General features: G+C 40.7%; 1 protein-coding gene across 3 annotated transcripts in view; it reads right to left on the bottom strand.

Moving 5' to 3' along the window:
• Window positions 1-14846, bottom strand: part of epha3 (eph receptor A3) — a 166681-nt gene that overhangs the window by 79560 nt on the left and 72275 nt on the right. For all 3 annotated transcript variants that reach the window (XM_030080617.1, XM_030080619.1, XM_030080618.1), the window contains exon 4: window positions 1168-1323. In XM_030080617.1, the coding sequence (XP_029936477.1) occupies window positions 1168-1323 (156 nt within the window). The remainder of the gene's footprint in view (window positions 1-1167; window positions 1324-14846) is intronic.

Genomic DNA, 14846 nt, shown 5'->3' on the forward strand with positions numbered 1-14846 from the left:
CAGCAAAACCACCTGTTTGAGTCAGGGGAAAGCAACCAACAGTCTTCTCTCGACACAGGAAGGACTTCAGACTTCAGTTTGTTGTTGAAAATGTTCATATTTTAACGTACTATCCCTTTAATTTCGACAAAACATTCCAAGGACTGAGAATCCCGCTGATTTGATTTTTTTTTCCCACCCGAAGCCCAACAGTTTGACCCCAGTCTGATCCAAATCCAATTTTAGGCTCATATTATTATTTTATTTTTTATTTATTTTTTTTTTTTTTCCAGTGGGTTTTTGACTTATTTTTACTGGCAGACAGGCTGGGTTCTGACGGAATCATGCGTTCTCTGTTGTGGTTCTATGTGTTTTGGACTTTTCTTTATGAACTCTTGTAGTTTTCTTTTGATTCATGTTTTTTGGTCTTTTCATGTTTTGGACTGCCTTCTTAATGTTTTTTTGTATTTCAGTCCTGTGTGCTCATTTTCTCCTTATTGATCTTCCATAGTCATGTCAGCTTGTTCATCACCACCCCTGCCCTGCATTGTCTCATTAGCTCTGCCTTTGTGTTGCCTGTGCCTGTATTGTTTCAGCCAGTCCTCTGTTCCCTGCAGTCGCCTGTCCCCTCCCCTTCAATTTGTATTTAAGGTCTGCTCTGAGTCTAGCTCTTTGTCGGTTCGTTGCGTGTGCCAGTCTGCCTTGTAACTTGTTTTTCTTGAGTGTCTCAGTCTCTCGGTTTCCTAATTCCTGTGTTAGTGTGTTTTCCTTGTGCCTGGTTCCTGACTTCCTGTGATACCTGCTTTGTTTTGGGTCCACCTGCTCTCCTCTGTGCCACATTCTCATGCAGTCACTCGCTTCCAGAGAGCGGGGCTGCGTGAGTCAGTTTAGAGGTCAATCCGATGCTAATGAGGTCAAAAGAAGCTAGACTTCCTCGCTGCTCAGGAGTCAGCGAGGAAGCCTTTGAGTTTTATTCGCAAAACAGTCACTAATACGCTCGCAGTTCAGCCATTTAGTTGCACTGGGCAGAGTCAGACAGTGTATTTTTCTATGTGTATTTTTCTATGGCAGGTTCTCGGGGCTTTGATTTCTGGACCAATTACAAACTCTGAGCTGGAGGGCCAACATCAACACCATAATAGAGTCTAACCCAAGCAAACACACACACACAAGCACGCACACACTTACGGGTACAGGCCATAGAGGCGGGGTCTCCCTCCGCACGAAAGTAGTTCTTCTCACAGCCACAGTGCAGCGCCCCCTCATGGTGAGAGAAACTATGGGGAGGACACTTGGCGCACTCCGTGTTTCCCAGCGCTGCTTTGTAGAAGCCTGGCCTGCACACTGGAGACAAAAGACAGATGGAAACAGAGACATAAGTAAGCGCACACAGCAGTATGGACAGTATTCCACAGTACTTACACATTGTATTTCATACCAGTAAAGCATTGCTATGCACAAATCTCCATCACAGAGATAATCAATAGATGCTGAAGAACACACACAAACAGAGTAAGAAACAGAGGAGAGTGACAAAATAAAATATTGCAATGGGAGAAATAGTGGCGATTGGAATAGATACAACTTGGGTGGGTGTACTTGTGTGGCGGGGATCAAGGGAAGGGGTTTCAGGCCTCTTTTCCTCCTCTTATCCACTTTTTTTAAGATTATTTTTTGGGGCGTTTCTGCTTCATTAGACAGACAAAGTAGAGAGACACAGGCAAGACAGGGAAGAGACAGGGGATTGGCCGCGGTAGCTAAATTAGCCTAAGTAGTAAGTGGTACTGCTCTCTTATCCCACTTTTACTCTACTCCTCTGCTATTCACCTCTGTTCTCCTCTACTTTTGCAGGTGGAACCTCTTGTCATCTGATCCAGGCAAGATGACGATAAGCAAAGCGTTTAAGTCTGCCAGAAGCCTCTCCCTGAGACATTTAAGTCCACTTTACTGCCCACACTCAGCTGAGGTTAACATCATTCAGTACTTTCCTTCCAAGCACTAAAGGTATGCAGACATTCAGTGAATTCAAATCCATTTGATCAGCCTCTTGGCAAAAATAAGAATATGAATAAGGAAAAGCTCCAAGTGACTAGGAAAACAGATTAAATGCTCAAGGTTTTGATATGGACTTTGGAAGGCCAATAACAATACTGAGGGTAGAGTAAGTAAAATATCAACAAAGTGACAATACTGCTTGAGTAGCCCTCATTACTTTTTCCACCACTGATGAAAAATGTTTTCCTCTTGTCCAGGTGGAAGAGCCTCTCAGATGGTATTTGGACCATCATGGAAAACCTAGTCATGTGGAATCCCATCAAAATGCTGCATTCAAATCAATTCAGCGTAACCATAGCAAATTCACCTGATCTTTTTAAGAAACATGAGGGGAAAAGGTAATGAGCAAATTAGAATGAAATAACCTGAGAATTTGCAAGTAAATTAGTTAAAAGGTACTGGAAAATTAGAGAATAGAAAAACAGAAAATAACCCCTCAAAGGGAAAATATGTACATAAATAAATAAAAAAAAAATAGTAACATTTGCAACACAAGAAATTATCCGAAGTTTAGCACAAAAAAAAAAACCTAAACAGAAAGTTTGAACACATTATAATTATTATAAATATCTTTTTGAAATTAAATTAAAATTACCAAAAAATTTCCCCCCAGAAGGAAAAAAGAAAAGCCCCCAAAGAGTTTCCATATAAGGGATATAGATTTGTAGATTTATTTATCTTTAAAAGAAATAGTATTGATTGGTTACATAATACACACATAACCAAACAAACCATTATATTCATCGTGTAAATGAGTTGCTGATACACAAGCTCGGGGCATACAAGGCAATACAAGGCAAATGTTTGGCCCTTATATTGCTGAGCCCTACTGCACACATACCCACACACACACACACACACTCATAAACACTCTCTCTCTCTCTCTCTCTCTCTCTCTCTCTCTCTCTCTCTTTCTCTCTCTGTCTGTCTTTCAAACACACGTACACACTGGAGGGAAAAAGTGGCTAGCAGCAATAGCAGGCAGCCAGCAGAATGTGTGGGCTCAGCAGAACAGGTCTGACAGATCCCAGTGGTGGACAACACACTCCTGCTACAGCCAACACTGCTGATACTACTGCCATATCCATCACTGACACTGGCACACCAAGGTCCCCGCGCTGCACTAAATACTCCACCAGCCCCTCTGTACGGCTGTGCGTGCGTCTGTGTGTGTGTGTCTGTGTGTGTGACAGAATGTGAGGCAGGTTTAAACGGCCCAATGGGGTCCGACTAGGAGAGTGACAACCGCAACGCTTGCTGACACACAAAAAACAGACCACCCCGATTGGTGGATTCACCAGGAAATTAGATGTGACAGCCAGTTCCCCCAGCCAATCGGGTAACAGGGTTACTAAGCAGCAAGATAACCACTAGGTCAGCAGAAAGGCACACACATGCACACACACACACACACAAGAAACATAAAACAGAAGCCGTGCAAAAATAGACAATAAGGAAAAATGAGTTAATCTCATACCGGTGGCAGACAGAGCCTTAATCTGATCCCTGTATCCATAAACAACCTTTGACAGAGTGCACATGCCCCTAAACCGTTCACCCCTGGATAACACCAAACAAAGATGCCTTCACTGCGCTCATTGGACAGTCAAACCACCGGGCGTGCGTCCAGCAGGGTCTGGTTCCATTTAGCTACCACGTGTGTTAACTTCTGGCCTCGTTCCCGCTCAGGATTAGAAATCAATCACTTATGAAAAAATACAGGAGGAAAAAAAGCTGATTTTTGACCCTACTGTAATACCAGACTGAAGTGCTCAAGAGTTTTTCAGGATTTTTAGTCAAATGAACTTTTTGTATTTAGGGTTTGTGACCACGCAGACCTGTTTTGTTTTTTTGTTTTTTTTTAGTTGCCCACTTGTTTGTAGAGTTTGTTTTTTTTATATATATTTTTATTTGTTTTTTGAGGCATGTGGAAACAAGGAAATTCTCTCTAATTTCTCTCAAAAACATTTTTACATTTTTAAAAACATATTTAAAATTAAATTATGAAATAATTAAAACAAAATAAAAAAACAGACAAACTAACCCTAACCCTAACCCTAACAAAAAATAAGAATTATACTTGCATGAAAAGTGCCATGTAACAAAATTACAATATATAATATTATGTTATACATATCTTAAAAATGCATACAAATGCAGAAAAAAATAAACAAATAAATAAGAAATAACAAAAGAAATAAATTAAAGAAATTTAGCAAACAAATATTATGTGAAAATAACCCAGAAAAATAAGAAAAAAATTACAAGAGCAGAAAAATAACCATAAAACTGTCACAAAAATAAAAGAAATATATGCTATAATTATATATTTAAAAATAAATTTTAAGAAAATTACCAAAAAAAAAAAAAAAAAAAAAAAAAGGTTTAAACAATGACGACACACAAAAAAAGAAAAATACAAGGAAATTTTATTCAGAAAGTAAAATAAAACCTTTGGAAAAAAAAAAAAAAAAAAAGCCCACCCATTTGGGGCTTTGGGGTTTCACAGATTTAAATCTCTTTTTCACAGTGGAAACATGAATGAGGTGTGGCGCCGTATGGTGCTGTGCAACTGCAGGATGCAGGAAAACACGTTACTGCTGCTGGATGAAGATCTCTGGCAAGGCCGCTCACCATAAACGCAGGAAAAACAGCCTCATTTCCAGAATGAAGTTGAAAATATACAGTGGCTTTTCAGCGGGTGACAGGGTCATGAGACTTACTAGGCGGACAGAGGGTCTCGTAAACTGTCAAAGAGGAAAACGAACAACCAAAACTGCACTTACAGTATGAGGCTTTCACATGACAGTAGCAATATGTTGTATTTTCTTAACCGCAACCCTAAAAATATTTTTATAACTGTTGGAAGAGGATGAAAAAAGCTCCTGTTTCCTCACAGTGCGTCTGCTTGGACGGCACTATGGGAAGTTCCTCTCCCAGACACTAATGGTAAAATCAGATATGGCCTGCAGGAGGCTGACTCCTCATCTAGAGGACAACACAGATATGTGTTACACTGATATACACCAGTGCTGCATGTGTGTATGATATCACACACACACACACATCCCCACAGATACAAGGGAATAGCATGATACTGTCGCTCTAGCGTGTGTGTGTGTGTGTGTGTATGTGTGTGTGTGTGTGTCCCAGGAGAGGAAACACAGCACCTCTTCAGATGACAGAGTATGTGTGATCTGTCCTGAGTTATTGATTACACATGCTCTGTGAATAAAAAGTATGTGTGTGTGTGTATGTGTGTGTGTGTGTGTGTGTGTGTGTGTGTGTGTGTGTACGTGCTTGGGTGCCAAAATCACACATTCAAAGAGAAAGGATGTGTGTGTGAAAAGGACATGATATGACCTCCATGGGAAAGTCGCTTGCTGGATGTACAGAGAGAGAACAAAATAACTGCCCAAGAGAGAACTGTGAACTGAAGGATACGCCTTATGAATTATTATTTTTTATTATTTTCAAACACCAATATGTGAGCTGCACAAAAAAACAACAACAACAACAACAAACATGGTTAGACAGTATCCGTGCCCTCTGTAAAGGCAAACGCTCACAAGGTTACAGCATGACTTGCTATAGTTACAGTTGAAACACAACCTCTCTGACACACACTCACTCACACACACACACACACACACACACATGCATGCATATAACACACACATGCACACACGACAGCGACAGCCACATGATCTGGCGGTTGTAAAAGGCCTTAGCTCTGTGCTACACACAAACGACCATGGCTACTCAGTCAATAGCGCCGGTCATAGGACACCTTTTCAATAATTTATCAACAACTGCCATGGCTGCAGCGCGGTCAGGTGGTCTGCTTTGGCCCTCTCCCTGTCCACATGTTTCATTCCAACCCTTTGGAATACAAGTGAAGTCAAGTGGATTTTTTTTTTTTTTTTTTTTTTTTTTCAAAATATAGGAAAAAGAGATGAGCATATTTGCAAAAAATGACTTGAAAATTAGCAAGAAAATAATAATAAAAAAAAAATGCAAAAAATAAAAATGCAACATAACAACAACAACAATAATAATAATGATCAATTTGAAAAAAAAAAAATTGCAAAAATACAAAAACATGACCAGAATTTTTCACAAAAATTATTTACAAAAAAGGGTCACATATATTCTGAATGTGTTCAGCGCTTCATTTCAGCCACATCACACTTACAGTATATTGAGTGAAATATTCAAAGCCAAGATACCATTATTTTATGGCTGCAGAATTACACCAAATAGAAAATATCCACATGTCTTGTGCATCATTTTATACACATTTCCGTGGAATGCAGTAAGACACATTTCGGATCTTTGGAAACTTTGGGATCTGCACTAGAATTTAGAATAAAGTTCTGAGGGTTTGAACAAAGCCTGGCCATGCAGCGATGGAAAACCCACTAACTGGGACGGACAGTGTTGAAGAGGTTTAACAATGGTATCTGACATTTTCCATGATTTTCGAGATTGTTTTATTGCTGAAAATTTATGTTCGTACAAGTTGGACTTAAGTGAACTGAGAAACTTCTTTTGTTGTCTCCAGAAATGTTTTCTTGTTCTCCTCAAGCTCAACAAAACTATCTGGTTAAATAAAGAAATCTTTGTTCTCCGCCTGTCTGTACTGTCAGGGATTAAAGAGGGGTTGCATCGGAGGCTACACTCGGATAAATACTACCAGTTCTTTACAAATTCCTTGAACTAATTAAGAAACCATGTTGCCATCCCATATTCTCTGGACGGGAATGCACCATTAGAAAAAACTATGATGAAGTGTTTCCAACAGGGGCCTTTAAAATCTGGATGGAACATCTTAATTGGGAGCTTAATCTTAATTAAACACAACTTTCCTTTTTTCCCATCCAGAAAGGTCAACAGAGCATCTGGAGAGATGGCTAATAAAATGTAACCGGTTGTAGTAACTCTGTGCTGTGAAGAAGAAGCAGGTCTCGCATTATTTTAGATGCATTGTTATGTATTACAGGCAGATAATAATGTCATCAGAAGCACAGACGAAGTTTTGTTATGGTAAAATCATCACATAAACATCATCAAACACTTTCCTTGAAGTGGCGCTCATAAGGCATTAGGAGGCATTACAGGCATATTAGGGGTATGATTATTATAATCAGCGCCTCACAATGCCTTATGAGCACCACTTCAAGGAAAGTGTGTGTGCCACGTGAAGGGATGAGAGGATCAAAGCCTGCCTGTTGACAAACCCTGTCTTCACATGACGCCTGACCTCTGACATGTCTGCTAACCTGACTGAAGATCACACAGAGAAAGCACCTCTGTCCTTGACCCCTGTCTTTTTTCTTAGCCTGTCTCTCAGTTTCAGTATCAGCCTCTTTAACCACACACACACACACACACACACACACACACAGCTCAAGGTTCAGGCAAACAGAGGGGGAACAGCGTCGACCCAACAAATGATTTCCTGTTTCCAGACCACCTCCGCCTCTTTTGTTTTTCAATCCAACAAGGTCGCAATGACTCTTGCTACTTGTGTCGCACAAGCACAAAAGATACAATCACCCAGTGGGCCAATTCATCCGGGCTTCACAGGCGAGTCTTAGAGTGCCATGATTGTCTAAATGCTGTTTCAGTCAGCTTTCCACCCTGCCAGGAATAAAATTCTACATGGCCTTTTTTCTTAACTCTTCAACCCATTCCCATTCATGCCATTCCCATCGGTGGGGTTGTCATTACAAATGCATGCTGCACGGCCGAGCTGCTGAATTCCAAGGGACTGGGCTCAAAATGATGCACGTAGATATTTTCTGTTGGATGTGATGCTGCAGCCATAAAACAATGGCATCTTGGCTTTGAATATTTTGCTCAGTGTGTGTGAAGTGTGATGTCGCTTCAGTTAAAAACTGCAACCAGCAGTTGCACAATATATGACACTGTTTTTCAGTAAGAACAAAACAAGTTGTTTCTAACACTTAAGTTATTGGATTGACTTTTGGTAGAGTGTTGGGTTACATAGTTCACTGGGTGTTACATGAGTCCACATGGTGGTGAAAAATCCTCATTAGTTTCTCTGTGCTCTCCTGGACTGATAATCAGTACACTACCAAAGTTCAATTTTTCTTTAAGGGGAAACTTAATTTCTAGGGGTTCAAATCTTTTGGCATTAAAAGTATTAACATTGAAAACCCATATCACTGTACTGTAGTCATGATCAGGAATACAAATGTCTCACAGAGAGACAGTGGCACTGAGTTAGTGCATGATTGTATAACTTTATAACTCTATCAGACCAAAGTGACACAGACGTCCATTTCGCTCAATTACAATCAATTTGCTGTAGCTAATATGTCTCTAACCCAATAAAATGAACTTGTTTTTGACAGAAATACAAATGAATGCAATCATCATAATTGATAAGTTGTGTCTTGCGGCAAATTGGACGGCATTCCATCTCTCTTATGTTCAATTATTGTATCATTTGCCAAGATAATCACATTGGGAGCATATTGCAGTTCATTCGTGGGACAGAGTGGCAGGCCACTGTGCTTTTGCCTGCCAGTCTGAGCGGAGGACTGATATTGTGTGTCTGCCAGCCTTGAGAGCCAGTATCCATCAAGCAGGACGCACATTAACTGTGGAAACTGAACGTTTAATGTCACTCTCCTTCATCTGACGTGACGAGTGCAGCCGAGGCTAATCAGAACCTAACAAAGGCCTGTAATTAACTCTCAGCTCCTAATGCTGCACAGCAAACTCAGATCTCACAAAGCGTTTGTTTCAGCCCTGTGCTGGCAGCCCAGGCCCTGTCAATAGAAGGTAAAGGGGGAATTAGGCATGACATTGCAGCAACACTGGTATAGTTAGTGGCTTCTAAAGATGGGTTTGCCAGCACAATCCCAGATTACCACTGTCCTCAAATTCACCACAATGTCATTTCCCTGAAAAGGACTGGAATATTTGTCCTCTAAGTTAAACAAAACTATCAGATCACTTTCATTATGGTTCTGTTGTTCACATCAGGGTTTAATGTGAGAGGAAAGGAAAGGAAACGAACAAAAGCAGTGAAACAAAAGGAAAGACACACAGGAAAAGAAAGGAAAGGAAAGGAAAGGAAAGGAAAGGAAAGGAAAGGAAAGGAAAGCGAAGGAAATGAACGAAAAAGAACAAAAAAGGGAATAGAACACGAAAGGAACAACATGGAAGCAATGAAACAAAAGGAATAGAACACAAGGAAAGGAAAGGAAAGGAAAGGAAAGGAAAGAATGAGAGGAAAGGAACAGAGAAGAAAGGAATGCAATGGAAATGAAAGGTAAAAAAGGAGAATGGAACAGAACAGGATCAGAATGGAATGCAGTAGAAAGAAAAGGAAAAAAGGAAAGGATTGACAAGTCTGGAATCACATAAAAATACCTCCTGCGCAGAATGTGTCAAATATCTGACCACCAACTTTCAGACACATTTGCAACACCATACCACTGGAATACCATATTCCATTTCTGCGGCCTACAGTGTCAGCTAACAACTCCTACAGCGCTGCAGCACTACAGACAGAATACCATGTTTCAGAGGGGAACATTTTTCATCTAGGTAACCCCTTCAAAACAAAAAAATGTGGCTCAATTTTGACCTACAACAAGAAAAAAAAAAAGATAATACGTCCTTATTTCTCCCTGTTATTCCAGACTTTTTGGACTCCCTGTATTATTTCAACCTCGAAGCGAGCTCAAGATGGAATTACTCACCAAACTGAGTTATAACCTAGTTCAGTGATTGGCAACCTGGCAGCTCTGCTCATCCGGCCCCCCGCACACACAGCCTGTAAATAGTCTGCCAGATCAATTTCTAACCCTGATGTGCCGTTTTGTAGTCGCCAGCGCTGCATGAGCTGCAATTTCAGCAGCCTTAGAAAAGGAGCGGCTGGCTTCATCAGCTGAGCAGCGGAGGGCCAGATTGGTGTTTGTGATGCTAACTGCAGGCTAATGGCCCTGGAGAGACCCTGCTATTCATCTCTGTTTATCTCTGACGCGCTGAAAGAGACTCTTCAGTTGCCTGGATGCACTGTGCAGTGTGTGTGTGTGTGTGTGTGTGTGTGTATGATCCAGAGTCCAGAATACTAACCATTACACCATGGAACCACCAGGAGAGAGAGAAAGGGGGAGAGTGTGTGTGTGCGTGTGTGTGTGTGTGTGTGTGTGTGTGTGCGTCCCATGCACATTTGAAACTCTGGCACTCCAAAGCCTAATTAAGTGATCTGATCCAACACTGATTTGCATAATAAAGCAGCCTGATGAGGAGGATGAGAGGAGGATGAGGAGGGGTAGAGGAGGTGGAGGAGAACAAGGGGAGGTGGAGGACGAGGGGGGGAGGAGGCGCTGGGTGAGGGAGCTCTGTATTAGCGGTATTGTAGCAGACAGGAAAGCAGGAAGGAAACACATGTTTGGGATTGGAAATGCTCCACACCGCCCTGCCATATTATGATGCTAATGGAACAAATACAGTACTCGTGTGTGTGTGTGTGTGTGTGTGTGTGTGTGTGTGTGTGTACGTGCGTGTGTGTGCATTATTATAGCCTTGCTCTTTGCTGAACTCCACTTCTTCCCCATCCCACCATCCCCTCTACAGATCTCCAATCTGAAACTTTGACTTTTCATAAAGGGATAGTTCACCCATTTTGAAAGATGTGACATCATTTCACATCCTCCCTCCAGCTGTTCATGTAGGACAGGAGTGGTGCTATCTTCCTCTCATTGTTACTGAGTGCTGGATGGCTCACTGACTGGCTGGATGCTCCAATAAATAAATACATACAAAAATCACAAAAATAATGAGAAATAAAATGACATTAAGTGAATTTTGCTTCTAGGGTTAAAATAAAACAGCTCACCCACTGGCTCCTGGGCTTCAAAAGGCTAAAGGGAAAATACAGAATTGAATTTATGTCCGTTCAGCTATGCTCCTTCAAGTTAAATATAACTAAATGGAGAGGATCAGCTGGAGAGGACTCAAGTACAAGCCTGGCGACCTGAGATTACAATAGTTCTCCACGTGTGTGTGTGTGTTCAGTTATGGGTGCACAGCTGGCTTTGTGTGAAGGACTATAAACTGGGGCAAAACAGGGCAAGTACGCTTCAGCAAACCACACACCCACCCACACACACATACTCACACACACACCACACAGTAACACACAAATACACACTCAAAGACAGACACACACACACAGGCATGGATCAACTCCCTGCTGTATCCACCAAGGATGCAATAACTGTTTCCAACATCCTCCACACTCCAGAGATTAGCCAGGTCAGTGAGAAAATCCAGGACATGGCTCGCACAAACACAAATACACTCTCTCATGTTTCGCACGCACACACACACACACACACACACACACACACACACACACACATATATATACTCGCATACACACAGGTCAGTGAGGAGTCTGAGACATTGTTCCTCTGTTTACCTCCCGCCAACTCTTGCAGTTTCTGCTCTGCTGCCTTAGATCATCCAGAAACCAGAGACAAAGAGGGAGACAGAGAGAACGAGAGAGAGAGAGTGTGTGAGTGAGTGAGTGTGTGTGTGTGAGAGAGAGAGAGGGAGAGAGAGAATGATGCCCCCAGACAACTAATCAGATTACCATAAAATGTCCTAAGCTTGTTGGAATGTGATCCCCTGTGCACTTTGTCTCTCGCTCCCACACAGTTTGGAGTCACAAATTGATCAATATGGCACATGGACAGATAGAGGTAATGTAGTCAGGAAGAGTAGAGCCCACATCTTAATGTCATCTCTGCATCCATATTTGTGACACACACACACACACACACACACACACACACACACACATTCCACTAGCTGGAAACACACTAACCAGCCTGTGAAAACATTTCCCTCCACCTGTCCTATACAGGACAATGTGCAGCAAAGATTACCAGTGATAACCACCCATACACACTCACACACACCCTGCCTGTCCTTGTCTCTGTGATTTAGTGCCGGCCACTTGCATCCCCATGTGTGGCAGCCTGTGGCGACCGAACGTTTCCATGCCAACATGGGGGATATAGAGATACGTGGGATGCAGACAGATTTTCATCTATTGCTGGTCTTCTTTTGGGACCGAAGGGATTCACACAGAGTGACAGGCAGGTTGCCTGGCAGCGTTACAACTTGCTGTTACACAAAAGTAATTACAACTTATTCATTTTATTCATTACTTTTTACTTGTGAAAAGTACTTTGTTACATTAACATGTTTTTCCCCACATTATTATTATTATTATCATCATTATTATTATTATTATTGTTATATATATATATATATATATTATGTATTATTTTTTGAAATCTAATATAGGTTATTTCTACATACATTGTCTTATTTTTTACTTATATTATTTATTAATGTAACTATTCAATTATATTTAATTACTAATTATTAAAATTATTATTTAATTCATATATTTTTTCTTTATTCATTATCTCATTATCTATTATCTCCAATGTTTTAGGGCCACTGTAAAAAAAAAAGATTAAATCAAAAGAATAAAGTTTTAATATTAGACTGTGACCAAAAAAGCACAATGTTACAAGAATTAAGTCGCAAATTTGAAATTTTACAGGCTGACGTCATAATATTATGACAATAGAGTTATGCTATGACAAGAAAAGTCAGAAACTGAGAGTTTTAGGCTACTGTGAGGAAGGTTCCCAGCCGGAGAGCAGCCTCTCTGCATGTCACTATGAGGGATGTGGAAGATGTGGGTCACTGTTACCACAACACCACTAAATCCATCAGTGCAGCCATTTATTACAATACCATGGGACTTTAATTTATCGTATGAATCCATTTGTCATACTGCACTGGAGGCTTTGTTGAAGCTCTGGCCACTGGAGTCCCACTCCTTCAGGATCATCAGTTTTCCTGATCATTACTACCATTGGCAGCCTTGTTGATGATTTACCCTGACTTCAATTTAAATGCAGCTTGTTGCACAATGAAACACCAGATTATTTCAATACTTTTAATAATCTTGTGCTGATGCACCAGGAGAACAAGTGTTTCACTGACTGTGAAAACTAGAACTTTACCAAATCCTCCACATCCCTCATTCTGATGTGCAGACTGTCCTTATAAATCAAGACCTCCTCATATTTTACATCAACTTTACGACCCAATTTTATTTTCATAATAGTATAACGTTATTCTCAATTTATCATGATTTTATTCTTATAAAATTAAGATTTTGTTCAAATAGGCTAATATTACAACTTTATTCTTGAAACATCATAATTTTATTTTCATCATATTACAACTTTTTTCTCAAATTGTGCTCATTTTCATGATTCTGATACTGATACTTTACTTTATTAATCCTTTGCAGGAAATTACATGAGCACATTTTCATCGTACTTCCTTTTCAAACTCAGTCAGGTTGCTCTGCTGTGAATCATCAGGAAACTAAATGGTTCGCCTTGTGTTTCTGTTGATTCTGCATAAAATCCCACAGATAATACCTCCACCCAGAGAAAATCAACTTTTCTACCATTTCTCATCAAAATAGTGGCAACATTTCCACCCGCTGAAAGTCTTTATCATCGAAGCTTATTCAGTGTGAGAGGATGAAACTAATAACAAGGCAGATAAATTGGGGTTTTCAGCTTCATTGTGACATTCGGAGAGGGTGCTAGCAAAAGTAACGACTTATTTTTTGATCTATAGCTGCAATTGAAATCGTGATGTGTTGAAAGACTTGGTGGAAAGGTGATAATATTACTTGTGTTACGAGCCAATGCAATCAGCCAGGATCTGAACGACTCCCCGAGGGAGAGATGGATAAAGAGAATGGAGTCAAGCAGTGGAGGGAAGGAGAGAGCAGTGAGGGATCAAGAGAAAGAAAGAGGGGAGAAGAAGAGAGGGGAAAATGGAGCAGTACAGAAAGGGAGGGGCCCTCGCTAGTTATTCCAATTCCATATGCATCATTCAACAACATGAAATAAATGATGGTGTGTGTGCATGTGTGTGTGTGTGTGTGTGTGTGTGCATGCTCAGTGGCTCCTTTTGCCTGTTTGGCGCGACAAGGAACACCAGGGCATTTTTACTGACCAGCGGTGTCAGAAAGAGGGACAAGCTCTCTCCTTTAAGAGAAAATAGGTCATCTAGAACACTGATGGACACACACACACACACACACACACACACACACACACACACAATGAGGATGACCCATTTCACTCAATGTCCTCAGTCCAGACTCAAACCAAGAAACTGACATGATGCTTACATAATGCAGGACTATAGGGACAAATGCCACACACACGAACACACACCGTTGTGCATATATAATTACTCTGATAAAGTTAATGTTGTTCACAAAGCAGATGTTTTGCTGTTGTTGTTGTTGTTGTTTTTATTTTTTTTTATTATTTATTTAGTTAAGACTGTGAAGACCAGGAGCTCTGTTTTTGGAAATCAAGGAGCAGGCAGAGGTGCTACCTCACGCTCACCTGGGTATGGCAATTTTCACCCTGTGGCACCTTAAATATAACATGTAGTGCCCTGAGTATGCACACACTGCACTGCACAGTTGTCTCCAAAGGCAAATGTTGTCCCCTTTTAAAGCGATTGTTCAGGTTCTGAGCGGTTTTTTGCTGCAAGTGTAATTCACCAGGAATGTTTTTCTCCAAAATGAATGAGGTGGATCTGGACCAGCGAGCAACACAATTTCTAGCAGCAACCCAAAGCTGAAAAAAATGTTTTGAATCATGCATGACATCACACTTTTGTTTTGGAATAATTTGGAATAATGC

This window comes from Myripristis murdjan, chromosome 21, assembly GCF_902150065.1.
Source record: "Myripristis murdjan chromosome 21, fMyrMur1.1, whole genome shotgun sequence".
Lineage (NCBI taxonomy): Eukaryota > Metazoa > Chordata > Actinopteri > Holocentriformes > Holocentridae > Myripristis > Myripristis murdjan.